Source organism: Ambystoma mexicanum, chromosome 11 (assembly GCF_040938575.1).
Source record: "Ambystoma mexicanum isolate Mex_15411 chromosome 11, UKY_AmexF1_1, whole genome shotgun sequence".
NCBI classification, from domain to species: Eukaryota; Metazoa; Chordata; class Amphibia; order Caudata; family Ambystomatidae; genus Ambystoma; species Ambystoma mexicanum.
In genome coordinates, this window is record NC_090934.1 from 1,367,042,193 (window position 1) to 1,367,061,544 (window position 19,352).

The window sequence follows — 19,352 nt, forward strand, 5'->3', positions numbered from 1 at the left end:
GAGCGCCTGAAAGCTGCACAGCATGCAATCCACCCTGTGCAAACCAAGTCATTCAAATAGTTTCAGTTAAATTCGGTAATGGAAACTAGGAAAACACCAAACATATATACTGTGACATGGGGTCTACAAAGAAAGTACGCCTTGAACACTCTAGCCAAATGATAAACTCTTCTCCAACTGAGACACTAAAAACTGTCCAACTCCTGGATACAGTCAACCCCCCCTCAAACCCCCCCCAGAAAAATAGATAATTCAATACAATAAAAAAAAGGTGAATTACAAAAACAGCAGGAGCCACACAATCAGTAAATGAGAGCTACAATTATGAAGATGTAACACCAGAACCTCAAGGACAGACGGGTATGCAGAGAGCTGGAGCAGATAGTGGAGAGAAGGAGCAACTCAAATCAGCAACAAGGTGCAAACAGTAAGACTCAAGATCATATATTAGAACAAATGACTAGCATCCATCCAGCTATGCCATGTATTCATAGTCCCCAAGAGTTCAGCTTTAGAATTATTTGAAAATGCACAAGCTCGGCATTCCATAATCAGGCATAGGATTGCAGGATACTCTATGTAGCATTTATTACCCCCAACACTCGCCAACTGTTGGATGCCAAAAAGGTTTTCCTTTCACCAATAAAATACCTGCTGGTTTCACTTGCATTTAGCCTCACCACAGGTAACTGGCTATGTTAGAAATTGGATAATGAAGGGTCTGGAGACCAAGGAGCAGCAGGAAATCTTCATTTTCTAAAACCATTCAGGTCATTCAAACCATTCAGGTCAACCAATAGCCAAAAGACATCGGTTTATCCTCTTAGGCAAGAGGTGTTGTGGTTCCCTCATCACAATCAATCTCAACTTTAGATTTTTCAGTGAGGTAGGCTGGTTGCGACACCCTCCCATACACCCCCTCAAATACTCCTTTCTCAGCCATCTCTTCCCTGGCACTCTGATGTTCTGCTTAAAACAAAGGATTTCTCAAGAGAGGGCTGGAACTTGCCAGGTAAGCAGCTGCCTCTGCTACCATTTCTAGAATGTTGTCACCCCTCACTGCCCCCACCATGTACCCCCTTCTCCAGCAGCCTTTTCTTTACTCCTTCCACAATTGCCCCAGCCTCCTTCTCAGATGGTTTTGCCTTTGTTAGGCAGAATTGCAGGTAGTACCCTCTGGGAACGCCACACAATTAGCACTACAGGTATAAGCAAAAACCAACCTTTGGTAGAAGTCTGAACCACACACTTTTGGTAGCAAGCTGAGCAGCCAGGCTTATCTCAAAAGGGAATGTGAGCAGTAAAAGCAGTTACACAGATGTATCACAATCACAGCGGTTCAGGTAGACACGTACACCCAAGGTTTCTTGATAAAAAATACTTAAACATTTATTTACACAGTTATTTAGAAACCTTTCACTAGTAGAAATCAACTTCATATTAAACACCAATATACTAAGTGATAGACAGTTTGCGCTCCCCTGAAAAAGGAGCCAACTAGCACTTCAATACTTTTAAATAGGAATAAAAGGCATAGGTTTGTAAAAAGGGTTAGAAAACACTTCTTTTAGATAATGCAAAGGTTCAATGTACAAAGAGGGCCAATTCGATACAATAGGCCAGGTCAAAGTCAATAGTCTAGTGTTATTGGATAGGATAGCACAGATCTAGTACAAATGGAGACGTCTTTGTAAAAGTTTCTTAGAAGTAGTTCAGACGATAAAGCAAGATATGTCGGGTCATAAGCTGATTAAGCCTGCGAGTTGGGAAAGTTGCACAAACTTCCACCGCGAGAGTTGGGATCTCTCAACCATATGACACAGTACCTTAAAGTGGAGCAAAAAGATGCAACTGAAGACATTTGTTCCTGGCAGGTCCTGCAGATCTCGCTGTTCCTGAACCTCAGTCATGGGGACAAGAAGGAGAACGTCGGGGGACTCCTGAACTGCACGGAATCGTCGTCGGAGCAAACAAAATGGCGTCACTTCAGCACAAATAGTTGTGGCTTCCAAACACAAACTGGTGTCCTTCCCCCTGCTTAACCTTAACCAGCTCAGAGAATGGTATCCAGGCGTTTACTGAGTTGATTGGTCCCACCAACTCAAAGGGAGAAGCCGTCCTTGAAGGAGCTTTTGGTCGATTGGAGATCTGGCAATTCGGGGTTGCAGCAGGGCTTCACCAAGCACTAACGGTCCAGTGGTTGCAGCAGCCATCCTCTTCCAGCTCGTCTTCGGTTCTTTCCTGGAGACCAGCCTTTTAAACAGTTTTCTCCCATTCATTCCAGCCTAGCTGCCACTCACACAGCAGGGTGGCTGTCCTTGCCCGACAGTCATCCAGCCAATCAAGCCAGCGTGCATTTGGGTCTCCTAGGAGACTTAGCACAGGGAGTTTCGGGCACCTCCTTCACATCCTGTCCACCCCAGACACTCCGCTGCCAGAGGAGGGCTTCAGCACTGAAGCCCACCAAAGGGCATTGAACAAAGGGACGAAACATGGTTTGGTACTCAGAGTTAAACACGGGTAGGACCTTTCCACAAAGAAACGTCGAAAAAAGATGACCAGAGTCTGTTTTTACAGGAAGGAAGAAATTGCTGTTAAAAATAAATAACACCAGCACAACCCCATCGAGTGCAGGAATTTATGTCCCTTGTTTAGGGTATTTGCAGCCAAAACCGCAGAGGACTTGAGCTTTAGACATTGCAGCCATCACCACTTGATATGATTGATATGTTATTTACAATGCGCCTATACACAAGTGTTTCAAGGTCCCCCAGGCAAAAAGGAGGTTTGGGGGGGGACCGGACAAGAGAAAACAAGACAAATGACTTACAAGGCCTAGTATCATTTAGATCGTGGAAGTGCAGGAGATGGGTATGTGTGGTTGTAGGGGACAGAGGGTGGGGGGATTGCTATTCAGGCATTTTGTTCCTCTAATGGTCTCTGCCTCAATGACAGTAAGACGGAGATCCTTCTCATTGGGACCCCTGCTCCTGCTTATCCCCTCTCACTCTGGCCGGCCTCCCTGGGCCATCTGCCGTCACCCTCTTGCGAGGCAAAAAAAAACCTGTGGGTCATCTTTGATTCCACTCTTTCTCTCCACACATCACGGACCGTCCCAGAAAGTCCCACTTCCAACTGCACCTTCCTTTTCTCACCTTCCCCCAGAAGCTCACTGTCGCCAGAGCCCTGGTTCTCTCTAGGCTGGATAACTGCAACATCCGCTTTTTCAATTTACCTAACTCTTCCCTTTACCCTCTACAACTCATCCAGAACAGGATGGCAATACTTATCCTTGGCCCCAAGCCCAGGCACAGCATCTCTACGGCTCTGGAATTACTCCACTGGCTCCTGGTGGCTTCAAGGGTCAAGTTCAGGACCCTCTGCATTGTCCACAAGGCTTGCCGGGGCACTCACTATCAGTTAGGGATGAGCGAGGAGTAGGAAGCTGAGGGTAGCCTAAAAGAGAGCTGCGTATCATCCGCATAACACAAAGTCAGAAGAAAAGGTAGAGATCCGGAGGGCCAAAGGGGCCAGATAGACATTGAAAAACCAGTGGGAGAGGATAGAGCCATAGGGAACACCAAATGTGGAGAGTGCGGTGGAGGAGGGGGAAAAGACCCAAGTTGAACGTGGGAAAGACCAAGAGGAAAGAGGACAGCCACGCCAGAGCCGGATCCGTGATGCCCAAGGTATCACGAAGAGGAGTGGTCAGGAAGCTGTGGTTCACTGTGTTAAAAGCAGAGGGAAAGTCAAGGAGAATGAGGACAGAGGGAGAGTTAGAGTCAAGGTTAGAGAGCATATCTTCACGGGTGTTCAGGAGAGCAGTTTCCGTGCCTCTGGCTGATCTGAAGCCAGACTGATGGTCATGGAAACAACCAACAGTTTCAGTGTGGAGGGTAAGCTGGGACTGTCATGATCTCTGCTTCCAAAAGGTCAGGGTTTTCCCAACTCCCTTGGAAGCAGATCCATAACCCAGGTTCCGAGTGCCAACCAGTCCCAATGGGGGCCTTTTGGACCCAGTCCTGGCGCCAGTGGCACCAGGCTCATAAATATGCCCAGTCCCATGCTTGGGTGAACTTACCTGCAGCAGACCATGCTGCTTACTTGCCTGCCAGTTGAGCCTCTGATCCTCTTCTGTTTGGAACTACTTTTCCTGTTGGGTGGGGCAGGAGCCACTCCCTAGATTCAGAACACTGGAACTCTTCTGGAAAGCAAGAACTCTTTTCTTACCTAGGCGTGGCTGTGGAAGGAGACACCTAAGCACTACAGGAGGCTATTTAAACCACACCCGATGGATGAATCTTGCTTTGCGTTATTCTGCATCCTCTGCAGCAGAACGCTCATCGTGTCTTCTGCATCTGATCCTGGGCCTAAGGAAAAAGGCTTACCATCCTGAATCCAGTCTTCAGCAACACCTATAAAGTCAAGAAAGAACAGGTTAGCATTACGGTCTTCAGTGACAGCTCTTCACTTACCTGGTCCATCGGCTGTCACCAACGCCTCGCGCTGCATTCCGGCATCTGAAAGACAAAGGCTTACCTACTCTTCGTGTGCTCCGGAGGTCTTCACACTGCATTCCGGCATCTGAAAGACAAAAGCTTACCAACTCTTCGCACGCCCCGGAGGCCTTCGGCGCTGCATCCCGCATCTGAAAGACAAAACAAGGTGCGTTTAAAGACATTGGGGAACTTTAATACTCACGTGCCATTACTCCTTTCCACATCTAACCCAGTGGGTATTCCGGCACCCTGCAGCCGCTCCGAACTTGTACCTGCAAAATAAAAAGACAGTTAGAGCGCATCGTGAAGCAGGCAACAAGCGCTTACTTACGTGCTTCCAGGCGCTTCTATTCATCACACGGGCTCCATCTTCAACTCACTTCAGCCCGTCATCCGCCATCGCCGGAACCCTGCAAAACAAGAAACATCATTACTAAAGACTTTAAAGACATTAGAATTACTCGAAACTTACCGTTCGTTCAGTAAACGACGGACAGCAGTCCTCTGAAGTCAAGAGGCCTGCTCCCCTTATCCAGTGAAGAAACTGGTTACAGCACCCTGCCCCGAGGCAGATGGAGAGCACGGCGTTCACTTACCTAAGACATCTTACCCTTCGAGTCAGACATACAGTGCACAGAGGTCCAGCCCAAAGAGCCAGCCGTGTGTTACACATCACCTTTGAAGATACGGTATACGCCCAGTCAAGACCGGCGCCTCTACGGGAATCAGGTGAGCGTTACAGGGACATAATCAACTTCTCCAGGAGTTTCCCCAGGAAAGGAGTGAGAGATCGGGCGATAGTTTGCCAGAATGGAGGAGTCGGCAGAAGGCTTTTTTAGAAGGGGGTGCACAAGGGAGCACTTGAGCAGAGAGGGGAAAACTCCAGTGGAGAAAGTGTGGTTGCAGGGACTGGCCAAGGCTGTAGCAAGTGAACCGATGTTGTCTTTAATGGTTCTGGAGGGCCAGGAGGGGTCATCTGTTTGGATGAGACTTTCATAGACCGGACTAGTCTGGAAACATCATCAGGTGAGGGAGGAGAGGAGTGGGAGCAGCCAAGGAAGGCCTGAGAGAGGTAGAGCGTGGGAAGGGAGCAGGAGAGAGACGACAGGATGTCCTGTGTTTTTCTATCGAAAAACACAGGACATTTTTTCTTTTTAGGCAGGATGGAGAGTCTATTGCCTTTCAAGTAGGCGGCATGCCAGTTTGTCAGAGGGTGTACCTGAAGTTCCCCATTTCAGTGCAACCAGATCTGAGTGATACCAGGAGTTACATTTGTTTGGCAAACTTCATGCAGAATCACATGACAGGGGCAAGGATGTCCAGTGTGTTAAAAGGTGAAGGTTGGAAAGGATGGGATTCAGCCGCAGGAGTAGGAGGCGGAGGGAAAGGCAGCTACTGACACTCGCTTCCTAGGTTGAATGACCGCAAAGGAAGGTGGCATTGCTGGGTGAGCCTTTGCAAGGGGACAGGAAGCTCCAAGTGACAAGAAAGGAGAGAGTGGTCAGTCCAGGAGAGAGGAGTAGTGAGAGGATTAGAGGGGGGGGATGTCTGAAGAGATGAGAGCATCCAAGGGGTACCCGGCAGAGTGAGTCAGGCCAGAGGGAAGAATGGAGAGGGAGAGAGTTGCAGAGTTTGCGGAAAAGCCCATAGGAGTCGGGAGAGTCCAGATGGATGTTGAGATCCCCAAGGAGGAGAAGCTGAGAGGTAGAGGAAAGGAGAGATGCAGTGAGGTCTGCCCATTCAGAAAGGAAGAGGGTGGCCAGGCCAGGTGGCCTGTAGAAGGTGACCAAGGTCAGAGAGAAGCCATGAGAGATAGAGAGCCTGTAGACCAGGCTTTCAAAGGAGGAGTAGGTTTGAGTCGGAATGATGGAGGCTGAACTCCACTCAAGTAAGATCAGGGCCACTCCACTTACGGGCCTGTTGGGCATGGGCTCAGAGAGGATCTTATAACCCTCGAGTGGAGTTTGTCAAACTTGTGACAGAGCTGGCCTTAAACCGTGTCTCGGCGAGGGCAAGTACATCTAGATCAGGAGTTGAAGGTGGTGGCAGATGTCAGAGGAGTGTGTGACAGCAGAGCGAGAGTTGAGAGTAGCAATGTGGAGCAGGTTGCCACTTTTAAAAGACTTCCGGTGAGAGGTCCAGAGGAGCGAGTTACCCAATGGAAGTGGCAGAGGAGCCAGAGAGGTGGAGGTCGAGGGGGGCCAGGAGAGAGGCAGCTGGCAAGGGAGCCAAGGATGTAGATGGCAGAGGAACCCAAGAGGTAAAAGGAGGAGGAGCCCAAGAGGTTGTGGATGGCGAGTGAGCCAGAGAGGTGGAGGCTGAGGGTGGAAAGGGAGATGTGCTAATAGGAGTAGCAGGAGAAGGAAGGAAGTTGATAAAACTCGGGAGACGCCTATCGAAAAGGAGGTGATTGGGCTGAAGGCCCTATACTAAGATAGTTCCATTCAGATAGACATTAATTAAGACATTAGGGAAGCACCCATGTAGGTATCAGCGATAGGGAGGCCTGGGTTGGAGACCAGGATGTCCCTCTTGAACTTCTTCCTACCCGACTTACTGAGAGGGAGGGTGGAGGGTGTGGGGAACTCATAGAAGGAGCAGACAGGTACACTCACAGTACAAAAGGTACTCCCATCGGGGAGGGGACCTAGAAGTGGGAAAAGCCTAATGAGGCATAGACTACAGTACCACAGTTACCACAAACATCTATTTATTCTTACGAGTGGGATCCTAAGCAGAACATCCTTTGCTACCTGACCTTGTCCCACAGACGAGTTGACCAAGCAAAGGGAGGCTTCTGCAAAAAGGCTATGGTGCTCTCGAGGAGGTTTGACTAGATGTTCTAAGTTCAGTCCAATCTTTCTACATGCAGATTGCCTTTCTGGCGAGCATGCTCTTCAGCCACCCTGCGTCTAGCTCAACCTGTAGATGAGTGATCTGCCTTACTAAGAGTTCTAAAAGTGGAAGATCTGTATACAGTGCAATTCAGTGAAATTGTTTTACATCCAGAGGAAAGTTAAACAAATACATATTATACATGCAAGGATTTCTTTGAGAGGACGGATTTGAATGTGCGAGATGCAGAATAGTGAGTAGCGTGAGAAGCTCCAATGACTACAACAGAAACATGGAGCACTAGTTAGCAGATGCACTTTAACAAATTCTAACTATTGGTATACATGTGGGACACTGGCATATATTCCAATTTGTCACTATATTAATATTACATTATTTAATTTCTTAATGTTGCTTTTAAGAAGCACTTATTGTCAGAGCAGTATCCATTTAATGAATAAACTGGTATATTTTGTTAGGCTAATGGACTTTGGCTCACCAAATAATTTCTCATAGAATATAATTCCAAACAATGTGCTGAGGCACATGGCCATCACACGAGATTATACTTTCCAAATACTCCGGGGAAAAAATGTGAATCTTAACGGGCAACAGCATTCCTAAATATTTGGATCAATACTTTCACTTGCATAAGTAAACCCGCACAAAGCCTCATCTTTCATCTCAAAGTACCAACATATCATGGAAAACATCAATCCTGCTTACAACACTACAAATACCTTTGTTCATACAACTTCTAGAATCAAGTCAAGTTTAACTTGAAAAAATTAGCTTGTAAAAAAACAAAAACGTAATTAAATCTGCCCTTATTTATAAATGTTAATGTCTTTCACTTATACTAGCAGATCAGTACTAGAATATTTTACACTGCTGTTACATTTCTTTTGTTCTAACATGATGCAAGGTATTCTCGTTATATCATTTTTGGTTAACATTCATAATAAAACAAAAATGCATACATCTTATTTACCTTAAATCGAATGATATATGCAGCTATTAGTACACCCACACTTTGCACAAGGTCCCCTAATGCATGTATGAAAGCTGCCCTCACTGCAAGGCTTGTGTGTCCGTGGCCATGAGCCTGATTTAAGTGAGAAGTGCCTCCTGAAGAGTGGGAGTGGGAATGTGTGTGACCCGTTTGACTCAACAGCAATCCCATTCTGAAACGAGAAAGTAAAAGTACATTGAATTAGCAGTGCAGAATAAAGTAGTAAAGCTACATTTAGCATCCAAAGTAATTCGCACAATATCAGCTTGTGGGCATCTTGTCACCTGGTGGCAGGGGTTGGAATCTTCTTTCTGTATGTAGTCACAACCACAGATTTGTATGCGATTCTGGGCATGCATTCTCTAGATGGCATACTTTGTAACTATTTTGTTTCACATTAGCCGAGCAGCAATCCTCTATTTGCTAGCCAGACAGACCAATTTACGTGGTCAATGGCATTAGAGGTTAAAGAAATTATGCCAATCGGGGAGAGCCCAAGATTAGGTTTTCCGGAGTCCTATTACATCGTGCCTTTTTATTTCTCTGTCACAACTCACTCCTTTATCAATCTTGTGAAACTTTCAAAAGTATAAAGAATAAACTGAGGAGCACAGCCGACATTGGCCAACGCACTGGGATGTATACATTTTTGCGAATAGCTGTTGGCCAAAAAGAGCATCTCTTTGGGGCAAAGTATTTAGTGAATAAGCCTTCCAATAGCACCAGACACTTGCCTTACAGACTTAAATGGCAGGCAAAATCCTAGAAAAAAAAATCTACATATGCAGTTTTGTTCTGGTCATGAGAGCCTCTTCTCTTAGAAGTAGGAGAACCTTGTAAGTAATGTGATTTGTGGAGAAGACCACACACCTAGAGATGTTGGCCAGTGGATTCTCCTACTTAAGCAAATTCCTCAGATGATAAAGTACAAAGAGTCTTTAAAAGGAGATTTAAAGGCCTTCTCATGATAGAATGTGGGTTCTCATTTCACATGTGTAGAAAAACCATCAGATGAGCTTGTTTACAGAAAAGAAAAAACAAAAAAAAGGGGGGGTAGAAGACAATATCCCATGAAGGTAAAATGTAGAGCACTTTGCGGAGAAACAAGGGTGTGTTCTGAGCAATACTCGTCATAACAGGTAGATGTTGCATTTGGCTTCTACTAGAAGCCATAATCCACTCATCAAAAGATTTATTTTTACTCAGTCATGAAAATCACTATACCTGAAACATTCAACATGTAAAAACAGGTCGAACAGTAAGATACAATGAAACACAGAAAGCCTTTTATCAATCAACTATTGGTTTTCAAAATGCTGTACCCCTTCTCGCGACATAATGGTGGCGGTGGATTATGAATACCATCATCTGCTACCATGACATGAGAGAAAGTGGATATGGTATATTCCTCTTTGCAGGCTGCACAATCTGCGGCTCCTCTGTAAATACAGGAGAGGAGATTCTGACATGCACTTTCATAAGGCTGCCCTGCTATTGTCCGTGCAAGAAGATAGTGCTGACAAACTAAGAATCAGGCCTTCTGTAGTGTGAGAGAGGCATTAAGTGGGAAATGGCTTGCGTGGCAGAGCGCCAGGTCTTTACTGTTTTGGCAGTGGGGCCTAGGAAATGTGAGGTGTGAAAGGTTACTTGAATGTCAGGTACACATTTGTTTCTGTTGGGTGCGGGGGGTTGCCTGTGAACAACCTAGGCAGGGAGAGCTGCACACCAGTATTTATGTTTCTGTTGGGGTGGGTAGATGTTTTTTATATTGTACATAGACCTCTCCTACATCTCCTCTCCCCATGTGATATTGGTTCATGGAACAGCTCAGTGAATATGGTTGGTTATTGGGCAGGAATTACAGATTGGTAGGCTTCCTCTCCAAGATAAGATTCCACATCATGGACTGAGTGACCGACTATGGTTTTCTATCAGATGTCAATTGAAACCCTTTGATGCAATAGACCTGCATAGTTGAAAGCTACCCATCGAAAATTCAATTAGAATACCAAAAAAACAAAATATTTCCGAAGGAAAGATAAGAGACATCTCAAAGTCTTCAGTTAAAATGGTGTGTGCCTTGAGCATGTTGCCAGTTTCAGGTCTCAGCAGGGTGGTGGATCATTTATCAGTGGCATAAAATATAACGTAGAAAGAGAATTTGATGACATTTAACAAACAAAATGATTGCTTGACACATTCTAATAAACACCAATTGCTGCCATGTAGATGTACTTGGACATCCGACTGACAAAGAACGGTTTACCAACATTATACAATCAAAGGCAAGTGTCACTGATTAATACCCTGGGTAGTTTCCAGACGGATAATCTATTACATGCTTCTACTGACCTCTAGCAGATACCCATATAGAAGCAGCTATGATGTAGGTATTGTAAAGCAACTTCGGGGACTATTTAGGTAGGTTTCTGGGTAAGTATATTTATTAAGTATCTTCTTAAGTTAAAGTACATAAGGGCAGCACCCACTGGTCCCCAACGACCCAGGCTACATCTTCTAACTGGCAAGGCTAGAGCACATGGGGTGGTATCATTCCAACTCTCTTCACATTCTGAGCTCCACCAGCGACATCACTCTTTCACTCTACTAAACTATACTCCATGTTAAGATGGAAGGCCACCCTAGTTAAAGAGAACTGGGGACTCTGGGAGTTTGACCAAACCCAATCAAGGTAAGCATGGAGAGTGGTCAAGGCTAACTCGTTAGAGGTGAGTGCGGTCAGGGATCCACAATGAGTCAACACAGTGAACTTATTGTAGGCCCAAAAACACACTAGCTAAATGAATCAAGCAGGTAATATCACACAGAACTCTAAATATAAAAACATATATACAGTCAAGCTTGGTATAGAAATCACCCCAATACCTGAAATGGAAGGTAAGTAGTTAGAAATTGTATAACCAGTCCACAGGAATAGAATCCCCAACGTTAGAGTCCAACACTAAGTTGAATGGGGACTTGTGCCCAAAAGTTCACAAAGCACCTTTAGAAGATGGGACACATTTAGGAAATGTTCCTGTGGGTGTGAAGGTTGTTCCAGAAGTCATTAAAAGGGATATACATACAAGTAAAATGCTTTTCCTAGCTTCTAGAGCAGCTTTTTCAACAAATGTTTAAAAAGCAATGGAAAGGAATAGAAGACATGCATTACTTAGCGTAATAGCATTTCTGATTGCATCTGCTTAGATGCATATGCTGTGCATATAGTCCGACATCTAGTGGTAATCGCAGAGTATTGCATCTTATCTTTCGAGGATCGAAAGGGGGACGTCGACATGGGTTTGCTTGTTACACTATCCCTAACATGACGTGTAGTGTATCCAAAATCCCTTACGCGTCGAGGTCCCTCTTTGTTTTTTCCTGCAGTTAGGGAGCCTTACACTATCTTGAGTACAGAGAAAGAAAGGAGTAGGAGGTCTATGGTGTTCCTTCTACTTCAAGAGGGGAGGAAGGGTGGGCACATGTGAATTTAAGCAGATACAATAATCAGAAATGATATTACGGTAAGTAATGCAGGTCTTCTGATGCTTGTGAATCCGCTTAGAATCAAATGCTGTGCATAGACTAGCGAGCAGTACTTAGAGATGGTGGTGGGATGTGTGAAGGAATAGTAGCAAAGAGGTCTTAGCACCGCTTGTCCCACCTGAGAATCAGACCTAGACGGAGTATCCAGGCAGTAGTGTTTTGTAAATGTACAGAACTCCAGGTTGCTGCTTTACAAATGGACTCAATGGGAACATTTCCAGTGCCCCGAGAAGAGTGTGCTCTAGGCTTGAAGGGCAGATCTCTGTTGCCGAGTGTAGCACAGTGTGATGCAGTTTACAATCCACTTTGAGATGGCCGATTTAGAGACAGGGTCCCCTTCTCTACCAGCTGCTACTGAAATGAAAAACTGGTTCTTTTTTCTTAGTGGTTTAGTTTTTTCCCCGATCATTTATGACTGCTCTCCTCACATCAAGCGTGTGAAGGCTTTTTTCTGCCACGTTCGTGGCGTTCTGGAAGAAGGTGGGTAGTTCTACTGATTGGTTTACATGGAACTTTGAAATGATTTTAGGTGCAAACCGTGGGTGAGTGCGCCGAACCAACTTATGTTTGTAAATTGTGACAAATGAGTCTTGAACTGAAAGGGCATGTAGTTCACTAACTCTTCTTATTGGTGGGACTACCACCAGGAAAGTAGTTTTGTAAGTGAGTGCTTTAAGGCTAGCCTTATGCATAGGTTCAAAGGGATGTCCCATTAGTCTAGTCTCGTCAGAACCACATTCAGGTCACATCCGTCACATTCGGGAGCTGGGTTGGAAATAGCAGGTTGAAGTCTATTAACCCCTTCCATAAAAGCCTTGATTACTGGGATTTGCCACCACAAAACCTTTTTCTGGGACGTAGTGTAAGCTGAAAGTGCAGCTAAGTGGACCTTCAGGGAATTAAAAACCAGACCAGAGTCTAGTAGGTGAGTCAGGTACAAGACAATATGTGTCGGTGAGCAGTCTATGGGATTGATGCCCTTGGAATTGCAACAGATCACAAAGCGCTTCCTGAGTTAGGCTTTCTTTCTTCTCCAAGTACGTCCATGCATCTTTGAGGAGGTTGGAGGGGTCCAAACTCTATGACTTCAGGAGCCAGGCCGCTAAGTTGAGAGTTTGCGGGCATGGATGGAGTGTCCCCCCCCCCCCCATGTCCTGTGATGGCATGTTGTATGGGAATGGTAGCTTCCTTGCAGGGGAGACAGACATTGCCAGGAGATGAGAGAACCAGGGTTCGTGCAAACGCCACTCTTACTCTACGGGTAGTGGAAAGTCTATGCTGAGCACGTTCGCCAGAAGATTGAGTTCCCCTGGAATGTGTTGACAGGAGGAACATGTTGTGTTTGAGAGCCCATTTACATATGTTCTGAGACAGTTTGGATAGCCCTGGAGAGTGAGTGCCCCCTTGCTTCTTCAGGTAGTACATGGCTGTGGTGCTGAGGACTAGGACTGTCTTTTCCTGGAGGTGTGTTTGAAGGGCTTTGAATACTGCTAGCAATTCCATCAGGTTTATGTGGTTGGATGCTACCACTGGGAACCAAACGCTGTGCGCCGTCAGATGAAGGAGTTGAGAACCCGTCAGAGATGCGTCTGTGGGGAGAGTGTCTTCTACTGTGGAGGTGGTGAAGGTTTTCCCCTGCAATAGGTTCTCCCTTGACCACCACTGCAGAGAGAGAACAAGGGCTGCCAAGACAACCACTAGATCGTCCCATTGTCTGCTGGCCTGACACCATTGGCTTGAGAGCCACTCTTGCATGGGGCGCATATGCAAACGTGCGTGTGGGACTAGATAAATGCAGGAGGCCATCATCCCTAACAGTTGCATGGCTTTGCGTACGGTAACCTTGCGATTGGCTACATAGTGAGGTAGCTGGAACAGCATGTTTTGAACCCTCTCTTTGGAGGGGAAGACAAGGGAGTCTTTGGTCTAAATTAAACCCTCAGAAATGTCTCGAATTGGCTGGGGTCTATGTTGGACTTTTTCTCGTTGATCGAAAATCCCAGGCTGAATAGGAGATCTACTGTGTTCTGGGTATTTGACAGGCATGTGGATGAATCCTTTGTTATTAGCCAGTCTTCAAGGTAAGGATAGACTGGAATGGACTGCCTGCACAGGTGATCCGCTGCTACTCCTGGTACCTTCATAAACACCCTTGGGGCTGAGGCAATGCCAAAGTTAAGGACCTTGAACTGATAGTGCTTGGCCTCCATCATAAACCTTTGGTCCTTTCTGTGCGCTGGCAACATTGAAATAAGAAAGTATGCATCTTTCATGTCCAATGTTGCCATGTAATCCCCCTGTACTAGCAGTGGGATTACTTCCTGGAATATTGTCATTCTGAACTTTTTTGGCTTGACAAACTTGTTTGCTGGGCGCAAGTGTAACACAGGGCGCATGGTGAGATCCTTTTTGGGTACAAGGAAGTACAATGAATAAATACCCTTGTTTACCTTTAGAAAGGGGACGACTTCTCTGGTGCCCTTTTCTTGAAGGATCTCCACCTCGTGTAGGTGAATTTTCAGGTGTTCTGGCGATAGGCGTCTGGATGTTGGTGGACGGTATCGAGGTGGCCAGATAAACTAGATACAATAAACGTGGGCAACTGTCTTGAGCACCCACTGGTCTGAAGTGACCCCCTTGGGGTGGAGTTCCTACCCCTGCCTTTGCCACTTCGTTGGCCCCTTTGTTATTATTGACCTGTGGCAGTTGCACCCTGTCCGGAGGACCATGATGCACTCCCTGTCCCATACTGGTTGTGCTGGGGTGGGGGGGTGTAGGGGGGGGGGGGTTGGCGTTAGAAGGATTGCCCCCAAAAGTAACGGCGAGAGTTACCTCCCCGCTGTTCATAGGGTCTTGCAGTGATTTGATTCAGAGACTTAAGAGTCTTGTGCTCCTTCTTTGCAGTTTCTAAGGCATCGTCTACTGCCTTCCCAAACAAATTAGTCTCCTCCACTGGTTTGTTTATAATGGATGCCTGTGTGTCAGGCTTAAAGCCCACATTTTTGAGCCAGGCGTGACTTAAGAAGGATACCCTGGGCTAGGGCTGTTTCAGCTGCATCCAAGGTATTCTTCAGGATATTTTGGTTCACCTGTCTCCCTTCTGAGACAAACGTCAGCAGGCGCGATCGTACCGGTTCCGGGACTTCTTGTAGGCCCTCCTGAAGTAAGTGCCATTGTAAGTCACTATAGCTTGTCAGCAGTGTAGTGTTATTTTTTTTTTTATTTTTTTTTATTTTGTCATAGGTGATTACATCAACTTTTCAAAATTAACACAGTTTATATATCGTAACAAAGTGAATACATGATAACAGAGAAGGATATAAAAAGGGAAAAATTACAACTTTAGACATGGATAATAATGATAAAAACGATGTTTGGATCAATTCAGTATCTAAAAAAATTCATATGAGTGACTAAAATAATCATCATTGCGGACAGACAGAGTAATTAAAATAACCATCCTTAAAGCCAGAAGTCCAATTGTTACTATAGAGTTCTAAGTTTAGAAACGTTTAAATTGATAATGAGTCCATTCAACATACTTCTAACAGTATCTCATCAGATAAAACATTTTCCAAAAAGTGCACAATAGCCTTCATGACTGAAAATCTGGTGCTCTTAAATAAAATACTCCAAATCTCGTTTTCATCCTTCTCCATGTACAAACTCAGAAGATTTTTGCAGTGTTTCTGACGGATATCACAATTAGGTGTTGGAGCGTTTCTTTCGCACATCGATTTTTACAAAAGCGGCAGAAGTTAAGATCCACATGAATAAGTTTGCGCCTGACCATAATCTCTCTCGTCAACCACAAATTCAGCCTCATTCGTAATAATTTATTACGAATGTTTGCCGATGGGCATTTCAGGAGATAGCCAACCGCTTGTCCTAGACGTTTGGGACCAAAAAGATTAGGTACGAAATCTTTGTAATTTGCACATAACTCATGATTTGTAATCCAATCCCAACAAAGGAATTTTTTCTTTGCACCAATTGGGTTATCTATAAGGAATTGCAAGGAGATATTAGCTCCAGCTAATGTGTCTACTACCAAATTTCGCCATTTCATAGGGAAAGGAGCAGAGGACCCAGATAACTGGCGAGCTACTGTACTCAAGATGTTATTATTGGTAATTCCAAGCAGACTTTTCCGAAAAAAAGCACACATTCTCCATTTCACTCTGCTATGCAGAGAGTTCAGACCCAATTCGAATCTTAATATGGGCAGAGGTACGCAGTTTGGGAGTCGCAACACCCTTTTCCAGAAAGTAGCCTCAAGTCTATTCCAGGAGTTGTCATTGGAGTATAATTTTGACTCCGCACCATAGAGCAAGATGGGCACTACCTTTTGTTCATAGAACATCAGAATATGTTTCAGCGTAAATTTCCCATATTTATATACAAGAATTTTAGCTTGCGATATCAAACTCAACAGTTTTGTGTCTAGGATGTATGTAAATGCGACATCAGTGGCAGTGTTTTGGATGCCAACGCCCAAATACTTATAGTCCGAAACAATTTCCATGGTTTGTTGTTGCAGGAACCACGGCCCATTATAAGTTCTACATTTCCCATGAGGCTTGCAGACCATAATCTGAGATTTGGTCAGATTAATTGTGAGATGGTTTGACTCTGCATAGCGTGAAAGGGCAGTCAGCAAATTCTGCAAACCCTTTGGCGTCTGTGAGACCAAAACCAGGTCGTCTGCATAGAGCATCCACGGAATGCGTTGGCCACCCAACTCCGGAGCGTCGGCAGTAATGCCAAGGAAAGATGAGCCTAAATCTAATATGAAAAGGTTGAACAATGTGGATGCCAATATACATCCCTGCTCGAGTCCGACAAACGTCGGAAAAGGTGCCGATAAGAGGCCTTCACGTGTGAGTCGGACTCGCATAGAAGTATTCGTATGAAGTTGAACAATTAGGGCCACAATAGAACTAGGGCAGCCAAGCGCTTTTAATTTATTAAAGAGAAGGATCCGATCTATAGAGTCAAATGCTGCCCGGAAATCTATAAATGCAAAAAATAAAGTCTGTTTCCTGGTTACATATTGGGCTTTCAGCATGTTGATGGTAATGATGTTAGGAATTGTTCCCAAACCACTGACAAAGCCCGATTGGAGAGGATCCCGTCTCAAGTGATTCTTAGTCCACTCATTTAATTCTCGTAGAATGAGTCGACAAAAAATCTTTCCCGAGACATCCAATAATGAGATGGGTCTATAACTTGCCGGGCATGCACGATCGCCCTTCTTGTAGATCGGAATGAGACTAGACTTTCTCCAAGATATGGGAATTTTTTGGGATTTGTTAACGGTTTCGAACATGAGAAATAATATGTCAGCCCAGATATCCGGGAATTGCTTTAGGTGCATGTTAGATAGGCCATCTGGGCCAGGGGCCCTGGAATTACTGGCCTGTCTAATTAGATGCACTATGTCTTCTTTAGCAAAGCATAGATTGAATGCGGTGTCAAACTTTGTAAGTGAAGCAGATGAAAATGCTTGCGCACTAGTAAATAGGTCAGAATAATAACGTACCCACGTGTCCTCTGAAACATCGTTTGTTTGAATTGCGACTTGGTGACCTGATGTTGTTTGATTTATAATATGCCACGATCGGGACAAATTTTTAGATACTAAGGATACTAACATATTTTTCCCATCATTTTGATACAGTTTAGCTTTCATACCTCTTGCCCAATTTCTATAGTTCGTTTGTATCCGCAAGAGAGCAGCCTGGCGTAATTCTGGAGAAAGTTTGCGAACCTTTCTTTTCTCAGCCCGGACTATAGATTTTTTGAGTTTGACTTCATGATTGGGAATGTGCAAGTGCGGTGTTTGTTTTTGTTTGTGCATAGTAGAACATGGTGAGAAGAGCTGCATTAAGTCATAATAAACATCATCAGACAAAGTATCACTCAGAGTATTACTTGTTAGATGGGCATGGTAACACGATCTAAAAGCTTTGAAGGAGTGTTCCGACCACGTTAAACGATTCCTAGCCGGATTCACTTCATAGGTCCCTTTAAGATAGACCGGTTGAGACTTGGTGGTCATTTTGTTGATACAGCAAGTTGTGTGCAGAATGTTATGATCACTTGCATTTGATTCTATTATGCAAAAATCTAAGACCAAATTTAGCATCTGCGCATTGACATAGGTGAAATCGATGATCCCAAAACTACAGCCCGATGCCATGTCGGTCTTGGTGGAATATCGTGAAAAAGGGCACCATTTAGCATGTAAACATTACGTGATTTGATAAACGTTAACCACATGTCAAGGCGTTTTTGTTCGGATTCAAAGTAAGGCCCCAAACAATGTAAATTTAAATCCCCTGCTAAGTAGATCAAGTCAACATGCCCATCCAACATGATTAAATCAAAAGCATGTGCCAGAGATTCAAAGAAACTATCATCAGAAATGCCCACAGGATTCCAGTAGATGTTAATGACAGCACATGTGAAGCTCCCTCCATTCAATCTAGACATTTGTATAAACTCATTCGGACAGAACCACGGGGACATTTTTAAACCAGAGGATTGTTTAACGGCGGTTAGCAGGCCAGAAGTTGGGCGTCCCACACAGTGTTTCACTGCAGGAACTAAGCAGACATCATAATTGTTCCAGGATGGAACGCTGGTCAGCCAAGATTCTTGGAGCAGAATTACATCATAGTTCAACTCATGCTGAGTATGGTTATTGATTAAATGTCGATTCCCTCTGGAATTCCAACTAACAAAATGGAGATTAGATGGTGCGAGAGTCGGATGCTATCCTTGCTTGCACTGACATTGACAACTGCTTGGCTGTACTGGTCGATCTTGGGATCGACTTCTTTGTTGGTTTGGCGGTGGCACAGCACGTATAGAAGAACTATCTAATACATCTGGGGTTGGAAGCAGTGTAAAGCCAAGGTCAGTAATTTGAGATTTCGCAGCCCAAATAGCATTTACTACCACCCTTGAGTTGATCCACAGATTTACCAAAGATTGATTAGAGGCATCTGGAAATTCAACAAGTTCAATGTCTACAGTTCCTATGTCATCAAGGTCCGGGATTTCACGAAAAATCGACAGAACGGACGCCCGATTTAGGTTATACTGTTTAGCAGGTAGAGGCTGACAGCCGATGAGTCAAAGAGTGAATCGCCGGGCGTTTAAAACGGGCAGCGGTAGATTTTTGCTTGGCTGATAATGGTAGTTCATTAGGTTTTTTACATGCTCCATTGTCTATATTTGGAGTAGGGACTGTTTGAGAGGCAATAGAAGCCTCCAAAAATTTAGTTAAGGTTGCCTGTAGAAGGCGTTCCATATCACCAGAGAAAACTGGGTTGGACCCAGGTACCTCCGACCTGACAGCTTTTGTAGGATTCACCTTCCATGCAGATTGAAGAGGATTAGAGGGGAGAGCCTCCGACACATCAGGTAAAGTTGTTTTTTTTAAGATCGATGCA

General features: G+C 44.8%; 1 protein-coding gene across 2 annotated transcripts in view; it reads right to left on the minus strand.

Moving 5' to 3' along the window:
* Positions 1-19,352, minus strand: part of SLC30A4 (solute carrier family 30 member 4) — a 225,074-nt gene that overhangs the window by 40,948 nt on the left and 164,774 nt on the right. For both annotated transcript variants that reach the window (XM_069624943.1, XM_069624942.1), the window contains exon 4: positions 8,326-8,518. In XM_069624943.1, coding sequence (XP_069481044.1) covers positions 8,326-8,518 — 193 coding nt within the window. The remainder of the gene's footprint in view (positions 1-8,325; positions 8,519-19,352) is intronic.